Source organism: Pholcus phalangioides, unplaced genomic scaffold, assembly GCF_987345545.1.
Source record: "Pholcus phalangioides strain wild (caught in Gottingen) unplaced genomic scaffold, Ppha-v1.0 ptg000004l_1, whole genome shotgun sequence".
Lineage (NCBI taxonomy): Eukaryota > Metazoa > Arthropoda > Arachnida > Araneae > Pholcidae > Pholcus > Pholcus phalangioides.
In genome coordinates, this window is record NW_028301597.1 from 11,292,889 (window position 1) to 11,302,539 (window position 9,651).

At 40.3% G+C, this 9,651-nt stretch overlaps 1 protein-coding gene across 1 annotated transcript; it reads left to right on the top strand.

The window, feature by feature from the left end:
* Positions 1-2,210: 2,210 nt before the first annotated feature.
* Positions 2,211-9,025, top strand: LOC149086537 (uncharacterized). The gene is made up of 2 exons (XM_089231794.1): positions 2,211-2,337; positions 8,382-9,025. Exons 1-2 carry the CDS (start codon positions 2,211-2,213, stop codon positions 9,023-9,025), a joined length of 771 nt encoding a protein of 256 aa, XP_089087920.1.
* Positions 9,026-9,651: the final 626 nt, after the last annotated feature.

Here is a 9,651-nt window from a genome sequence, read left to right on the forward strand (position 1 = left end):
ATATTAGACCATATAGTCTGATGATAATTGTTTGTATTGGTGTGTACTATTAAAGTTTTTCCTATCTTTTCTGAATCCTGGAGATAGTTCCAGCGCTTTCGATTCAGCGTGATTTCTCTGTATAACCTTTGAACGCTTTTAGGGGTAGAATTTTGGAAAACCCGTCTCAGTGAGTCTGTGTCATGAAATAAAACTACTGACCAAATATCAAATATTGCTCCAGCAATTTCGGCTCGGCATGATTTCTCCGCATAACCTTTGAATGCCTTTAGTGGTTGAATTTTAGGAAACCCCCTTCTTAGTGAGTCTTTACGTCATGGAATAAAACTAAACCAAATTTCATAAATATTACTCCAATAGTTTCGGGGCTGGGCGTGATTTCTCTATGTAACCCCTTTAGTGGTCGAATTTCGAAAAACTTTTCTTAGCGGGTCTTCACTTCGTGGAATGAAACTACTGAACAAATTTCATATTCACAACTTGAGTGGTTTCAGCTCAGCAATGAATCTGTGAAGCAGAAATGTCATTATATATATACAGAGTGTTCTGTTAATGGACCGACAAACTCAGAGGGTTGTTGGTAGACATCAAGAGGAACAAAAATTGTAAAGGAACAAGCAGTTGCATACATAGGCCTATTCTACACTCATGTCCATAAATTAAGGATAATGCCAGCTCCGGCAAATAAAGGTTCAGAAACAAAACAATCGTTACTTATTCATAAAGCCCATTTATTAAACAAAAGATAAAGAACAAAAACGATGGTGTATGTATGATACCATTCATGAAAACTACGATTTTTGCTCCCTGGAGCAATTGTAAAAAATATCTCCTTTACAAAAACTTACTATTACATGGTTGGTATGATGGTTAGTACATTGTATGTCTCCCATGCGATGAAATACAGTCTGTACAACGCCTAGGCATGCTGAGTATCAAATTATCGATCTGATCATGGGGAAGATCACTCCACTCAGCAAGCAATGCTCTCCGAAGTTCCAGTAACACGTAATTATACTACATTTAGACACAATTCTAGATTATTGTTGAAATTAAACATGAACACTCAACAACTTTTAGATGGAGTTCAACGGAGATAACCAACTTCATTCCCATACTAGCGTAGACTACCTGCGTAATAGTTTTCTTCTTCGTCTCTCCTCTGCACTTTTTCTTTTTCTAACGCCCACGCGCTTTTTGCACCCGGCGCATCTTTAGTCATTAATCATCATTAATCAGTGGGCCGCTGCAATATAATATAACCATTAATCTTATGTTTATGGTCAGTCACATATCTTTGACTGGCTTGTTTGAATATTTTCACATAATTTTCATTAGTGTAAGTTTTTGGTACAAGGTTGGTGTGCTTGGTCTACATTTTTCTGTAAGCAAAAACGTGGAATATTTCAAAACCGAATGTGGAAATGATATGTTGGTTTGCATGTGTGTAAAAGTTTTCACCCATAATTCATGTTCCGAAATTAGAAAAACTTTTAATGTAATTAAATGAAATTAGCCTATAATTAATTTTCTTTATTTGAGTTTTTTGTTGTATCATAAAATAGAGATACAGATTATGCGAATGACAAAAAATTATGTAGTACTTTTTAAATTAAATTGTTTGAATCCAATTTTTAAATTGCAATAATTGAAATCTCCTACGTATCGTTAAAAAAAGAAAAAAAAATGGTTGTTTAAAATAGCATCACTTATTATTCTTTTAATCATCATCAGGCTTTTTATTGCGATATTCACATTAGATAAGTGTTTAAATAAAATGTTACTCAAAGGCACTGAAAATAAATAATTTACAGGCATGCCTGTAAACCCTCTTATGAATACCTATTGATAGACTTGAAACCGAACATGGAAGAACAATTACGACTGAGAACCGGTTTTTTCCAGAATGATACATATTACGCTTACCAACCCAGATAAATTCATTTCGTGTCAAGCAGTCGAAGAGGTCACATCATGGAAGGGGGTCTTGTCATAGACTTTGAAGGTTTCCAATGTACTTATAATTCGAGAGGATTTATAGTTAAGGAACTGGCCTACTTTTCGCTCGATGACAGTAGTTACGGGACTTAAACTTTTCAACCACCTTATGACTGGTTCGAACTGAGTGGTAAAGAAAGGGTGTCTGCTACATGGGTGATGTCTAATCTACACCACATTTCATGGGAGGGCGCCAACATGCCTTATGAAAAATGTTCAGAAATTTTCTCGTTGTCGGATTCGACCCTACGAAAGATGGTGTCACTCTCACGAAAGAGGACTTTATGGAATTATGTGACAGTGATGACGTGATCCGCCGGTCCCTAGCATACGACAAGGGTGAGTACGAAAATTCAATTAACGATCACGTAAAAGTGCGCGTTCGCGGTAAGACTGTTTTCATAGAGAAAGTGAAGGGTGTTTCCACATGTATCGTATTGTCTGAAGATCAGTGGAACAATTTAATTTTTACTGAAAATAACGTACTTTCTAGTATAACCTTGTTAGTGCATAATGACGCCGATTTACTATCGGTATATGATCCCCCACATCAAAGTTTAGAACTTGGGGGAAAGACCAGATTTCTATTCTCCACCAATTTGTGAGAGATGTGTTCTGTGATTTTGTTTTTCGTATTTTATTCGGAAACGTTGATTGAATTTTGAATTTACCCTCGGTGATTCAACGAAAGACTTTTACCGTGCACTCATGTCCATAAATTAAGGATAATGCCAGCTCCGGCAAATAAAGGTTCAGAAACAAAACAAACGTTACTTATTCATAAAGCCCATTTATTAAACAAAAGATAAAGAACAAAAACGATGGTGTATGTATGGTACCATTCATAAAAACTACGATTTTTGCTCCCTGGAGCAATTTTAAGAAATATCTCCTTTACAAAAACTTACAATGTACTAACCATCATACCAACCATGTAATAGTATGTCTCCCATGCGATGAAATACAGTCCGTACAACGCCTAGGCATGCTGAGTATCAAATTATCGATCTGATCTTGGGGAAGATCGCTCCACTCAGCAAGCAATGCTCTCCGAAGTTCCGGTACACATGTAGGAGGTGGTTGACAGGCTGCAACTCGTCGGCCAAGCGTGTCCCACACATGCTCTATCGAATTAAAGTCAGGTGAGAATGCTGGCCATTCCATACGCATAGCTGCCAAGTCTCCCGAATTTTAACTTCATCGCTCGACCTCCCGAAAAGTTCTTAAATCTCCCGAATTTTTACAAAAATCCCTAATTGTCCCTAAACATTCCCTACTTCATAAAAAAAAATCCCCGCTTATGAAAACAATCCCTAAAAGAAATTTCTTGTGGGGCATCAAGCCTCTTTTTTTTCCCTTTCGAAATGACGTCACACGTCGTAAATGGGGAAATTCCCTTTTTAAGGAAGTTTTACAAACCCTCTGATGGTAACAAGGAAGTTGCTTGTCTTATCCTGCAGGGAAATGGCTTAGCAGCCAATAGTCCTGGATAATAATTGAAGATTATAGTGACGCCTATATGGTCAAAATTTCTTTTGTTGAAGTTACGTACGTGCGATATAACAAAGCATGAATACTGATAAGCAAAAACATATTTAATCAATTTTAAAGATACTTATTCCGATGAATTTCCTTTCCTCAAACGTTCCAGAAGAGGGCCGACTTTTCCTTTTTGTACAAGTTGTGTTACGGACATAAACATCGGTCATGGAAAGACTGCCATCATCACTCGTGAAATGAAAAAAAAAACCATCAAGCAAGCGTTACAAAAAGTCAGTGTTCTTCAAAAATTGACGGTGTTTTCCTTCATCTTCCGATGATTTTGGGGTCATTCGCGGAGAATGTTTGTTCACAGCGTTTCTGATTGAACACAATATTTATTTTTATATTATTGAAGTTTTGGCCTCCAATTTCACTTGTTTTTTGCGTAGGAATTTTATTCCCAAGGGTTTAACTTCCATGTGTGTAAAATCCCTATTTTAATTTGACTTCAGTTTTTGAGTAGGGATTTTATTCCCTACGCTTTAACTTTTATGTTTGGAAAATCCCTATTTTATTTGGAAAATCCCTATTTTATTTGGAAAATCCCTATTTTATTTGGAAAATCCCTATTTTATTTGGAAAATCCCTATTGTATTTATTACGGAGTGGTTTTAGCATAAAATACGGGTTTGCGCGAAAATCTCCCAAATTTTCATATTCAAAAGTTGGCAGCTATGCATACGGGTTATGTCCTCAGATTCAAGGCATTCGTTTACGATGTTTGCTCGGTGAGGACGGGCGTTGTCATCCATAAACACAAATTCTGCGCCCATGGCACCCTTAAGGCCCGTTTACACGACGCAAGCGCTTTAGTTGGTAACTTAATTTTTAGTTGCCAAGTACGATACGATGTATGCAGACGATAAGGGCCGTTTACACGGCTTTAGTTGACAGGTGCGCAAGTGCAGAAGTGATTTAGTTGGTAAGTCAGATAAGAACGGTTCTATTTTTTCCGGTTAAGTAGACGCATGCGCCAGTGGGCGTGACCTGCCGCGCTGGAGGGGTCATTTTGCTCTCTCACGGAGGGGTGTATTTTGATCTCAAGCGTGAACCTGTTCATACTCCGTCGTCTCCTGAAGTTTCGCTAGAATTCCGCGGAAAATATTGGATGATGAGGTGGCCAGAGGACACAACCTTCAAGTTTGTTGAAAAATATATTCGCCATGAATGTTTGTTGAACTATAGAAATGAAAATTACCTTAACAAACAAGCTAAAAATTATTCGATATTGGAAAAAGCTATAGAATATTCTGTCGACGTGATGTCAGGAGTGGAAAAAAATTGAAGATTCAAAAATATATATCGGGTGGGGAGGATTTATATATTAAAAACTGGAGGGGGGTTTCGAATATTTCTCTCGTCCAGAACGAATTTGCTGCCATCTGTTGTAAAATTACATGATCAAATATTTAATATAAAGATGTCATCTATAGATTAAATTAAAAAAATAATAATTTGTTTAATGAATTTTTATTATTTAATTTTTAACCCTCAGAATTTCCTACGAATGCCAAGAATCTTCTCCAGTATTTTCGGCTTCCATAATTCATAATTATCTCCTCTTCAACTTCGATTAAAATATCATATAATCGATATTTACAACTTGGACGAGAAATAGAGAAATCTTATATTTCTTCTCGATGACTTACATAAGTTTATAATATGTTGTGTATTCTTTTTTCCCCTGTGGCGTCATCACTCGCCCCCCTTACGTGGGTGCAGAGGCGAAAAAAGGGGACAAGCGAACTGTTTCCCTTGCGTGACCTACTTCTTGCTCAGTGTGTTGCTCTCGCGCAAGTGATATAGTTTCTCCTTTTTTTATTGAATAAATTTATTTAAGTGAATAAATTTATATTCTTTAAAAAAAGTATCATATAATGTGGCTGTGATCACAGTATTCTTAAGTTCTACCTGCTCATCTTCATCCATCGTTACGAAAGCTATGAGCTTTAAAAAAAGCACCTCTCTGAATGCCAGATAAATAAAAAATTATTACTATTATACTCCAGCACGTTGCGTCTCTCTCTCTCTCCGTGGATTTGAGTAGACTGAAGTGCGCATGCGCTCACTGCGCTCGCCTCCGTAAAAATTATCCAATGAGCATCTACTTGGCACTTATACGTGTGGACACTTTCAAGAAGAATCGGTAAGTTAAAATTAAGTTGCCCACTAAAGCGCTTGCCTCGTGTAAACGGGCCTTTAAACAAACGTACATGTTAAGGAAACAGTTATTTTCCGGATATTATGCTGAGGTGAGCTCGGAAAGAAAAGTCATCACGTCTCCGCCGGGACTCGAACCCAGGTCCTCTTGCAAACCGGGCAAGCATGCTACCATCTACACCACTGGAGAGACATGACTCTGCCTTCATAATTTCACGCACTGTGTCGTGAGGCGCTGAAGTAGAGGCATTAGTAGCCTCTCTTAACTTCAGGAAATGGCCCCCGGGTGGGACGGTTTAGAGAGATATAGATGGCTTTTTTCTCAGCCAGAGATATCAAGGAAACAGTTATTTTCCGGATATTATGCTGAGGTGAGCTCGGAAAGAAAAGTCATCACGTCTCCGCCGGGACTCGAACCCAGGCCTGGGTTCGAATCCAGTGGTGTAGATGGTAGCATGCTTGCCCGGTTTGCAAGAGGGCCTGGGTTCGAGTCCCGGCGGAGACGTGATGACTTTTCTTTCCGAGCTCACCTCAGCATAATATCCGGAAAATAACTGTTTCCTTGATATCTCTGGCTGAGGAAAAAAGCCATCTATATCTCTCTAAACGTACATGTTGTTCCAGAATGATGTCCCAATAAATTTGGGCTTTCATGGTTCCGGTTTGAACATGCAGATCTGTTCTAGAACCCAGTATAATTCCACCCCAAACGAGCAATGCTGCACCACCGTAACGGTGTCGTTCAATGATGTTGTCTTGGTGATAACGGATACCTGGCATTCTCCATATGAAAGTCCGACATGAATCAGACTGCAAGCTAAACCTGGACTCGTCGGAAAACATCACACAAGCCCACTGTAACGATGTCCACATTGCATGTTCTCTACTCCAGGCTAATCGCTGCCGACAGTGAGTTGCTGTGAGCGGAACACATCTGACAGGCCTGCGAGCATATAGACTAATATCTCCCAAACGTCTGTACACGGTTTGCCTTGAAACTGCGGTACCCGTGACTGCATATAGCTGACGAGACAGGTCGGATGCTGTGCTCCGTCTGCTTCTTTTGGCAGTTACTGCCAAATACCGGTCTTCATTCGGCGTTGTAACTCGGGGGCGACCTGTACTGTAACGTCTACTGACATTTCCGTTATCTTGGAATCGTTGCCAAAGCCTAGAGATGACACTTTAGGCAATTCCAAGTTCCTCGGATACTTCCATCTGAGTACGCCCACATTCCAGGCGGCCGATAATTCTACCAAGTAAAAAATCATCCACATGCGTCCTCTGTGTCATAACTATTCGCTTATGGCACTGAGCGCCTTACAGAACTCTTGTGAACAATTTTACTTCTTTGCCACCATTCCTTATACAAATACCCCCCTCTTACACTCTTGTCATTGTGACGTACTATTGGCATCATCTGGTGGCTTCCTGAAATTCGCATATCATTCTTGCAGATGTGTGTGATAATTCTACAGGTGAAATTTTTACTTTAGATTTCGATTTCCGCGTGATTCTGAATTATCCTTAATTTATGGACAGGAGTGTATGTATTTTTAAAAAATTAAATTTTGGACCATAGTTGTGTTACGAAGTCCATGAAATATTTTGTGTTATATAAATTGCTTACGAACCATAATTGAGAGAATGTACTACAACTATACATCTTTATAGTTGCATTGTATACATCTTTATCCCCTTTAATAGAAGATGATGACGGGATTTTTCTGAATTTGACCCCTAAGGATTTCTCCTAGAGAAATCACACCGAGCCAAAACCGTTGAAGCTATCATCATGAAATTTAGCCAGAAATTTTGTTTCATGACGTAAAGACTATTGTATAACTAAAATTGTTGACTAAAGTATGAAGGGATTTTTCGAAATTCGATCGCTAAGGAGGTTCAATAGTAGTGGATGTCGTATGGAGAAATCAGCCGAGTCGAAACCATTTAAGAAAAAATTCAACCCTCTAAGAGAAGGAGGGGGTTCAAACGTTATATACAGCAATCATCACTGAGCCGAAATCGCTGAAGCCATAAATATGAAATTTAGTCAATAATATATTTTATAAAGTACCCACTAAGACGGGATTTCTGAAAATTCATCCCCCAAGGGAATCGTGAGGGGGTTTAAATGTTACATGGGGGTGTGGGGAATCGGTCAAAGCCGACCACAGGAGGAATGTCGTCATGGAGACACAGCAGTTGGTTTTCGAACACGCTGATGAATGGCCGCGCTTGTTGTTGAGAGAGGAAAGTTTTGATATTAATTTACCTTGAAGTCATGCCGTATACATTTTAAATTAAATATATTTTTTATAAAAAGATGTCACTCCTTCCTGCCATCCACCACCTATAAATGGTTACAGCGGACGTGATCTAGTCGTGAGTCTCAAATATGTTTTATACTACGCTACCGATATATACATTTTTTGATATTTTTTCTACGCAAATCTCACTATGGATCAGGAACCGAGTAATGTCAGTCGAGTGGCTGTCAAACCCCCACAGTTCTGGCATTCAAATCCATCTGTGTGGTTCCTGCAGTTTCACCGAGGGACAGTGCTGATATCACCGACGCTTTGGAAACAGTGCCCATAAATGCTTCAAGCCGTGCAACTTGGGCCAGAAGAGCACATCGGGTGGCAGCAAATCTATCATTCAGTAACTGCAATTCTCAGATACGTCCTCCGGCCTGCATTTTCTAATTGATACTGGCGCAGATGTATCTGTACTGCCACTGCGCAAAGAAGATTCTCGACGTCAGTCAGACAAGCTTCAGTTGTTTGCTGCAAACGGGACGGCCATCAATACGTTCGGACAGCGACTGTTGAAGCTAGACCTAGGACTTTGTCGTGCATTTCATTGGTCATTCATCGTTGCTGCCATTTCGCGTCCAATCGTTGGATCTGACTTTCTGCGACATTTCGGTCTGCTTGTAGATGTTCGGCGCGGTCAATTAATCGATCCACTCACTCAGCTTCGTTCACGTTGCAAGACTGATGGTGCGGACGTACCATCCCCAGCAGTGAAATGCATCCGGGACAATAGCGAATTTCTTCGAATTCTCACCGAGTTCCCTGAACTGACTGAGACTGTAGCAACGTTTAATGCTGTTAAGCATGACGGCCAACACTGCATTGAGACCAAAGGCCCGCCAGTTGCATCAAAACCTCGCAGACTACCACCGGATAAGCTGCGTGCAGCCAAGAGGGAATTCGATCATCTACTTGCCCAAGGAGTCTGCCGACCATCGCAAGCCCTCTGCACATGGTACCCAAGTGCAACGGAGATTGGAGACCATGCGGCGACTACAGGAGCCTGAATGCTGCAACTATCCCTGACAGATATCCCGTTCCGCACATCCAGGACTGTCTCCAGGTGCTAGAGGAGAAGCAAATATTTTCCACTTTAGATCTCGTAAAAGCTTTTCATCAAATCCGGTCCTTTCGGTCTGTCGAATGCAGCTGCAACATTCCAGAGATTCCTACATATGGTGTTGCAGGGTTTCACCTTTTGTGTACCGTATTTCGACGATGTTCTCGTGGCATCTACAAACGCTAAAGAGCACAAGGAACATTTGCGCCAACTATTCAAACGTTTTTCCGAATTTGGAGTTCGCCTCAACGCTGCCAAATGTGTTCTGGGGCAACCATCTGTTTGATTTTTGGGTCATATGATCTCTGCAACCGGCGTTGCACCTCTTCCAGAGAAGGTGTTGGTCATCGCAGAATACCCAAAGCCAGACACAATTAAAGAGCTCCGACGATTTTTGGCCCTCCTCAATTTTCATCGTCGCTTCATTCCAAAAGCAGCAGAGACGCAGGCACTACTGCATAAATTTCTAGAGGGTACCAAGAGAAACGATAAGAGGAAGATCGCTTGGTCCAAAGAAGCAGATGAAGCATTCCTGAAGTCTAAGCGGGATCTGGCAGATGCAACAGCTTTGGC

Excerpts from the sequence above, each read along its gene's own strand:
- LOC149086537 (XM_089231794.1), top strand. The coding sequence starts at position 2,211 with ATGTTCAGAAATTTTCTCGTTGTCGGATTCGACCCTACGAAAGATGGT. Across the intron at positions 2,338-8,381 it reads GTCCCTAGCATACGACAAGG|ATACGTCCTCCGGCCTGCAT; the intron begins GTGAGTACGAAA and ends TGCAATTCTCAG.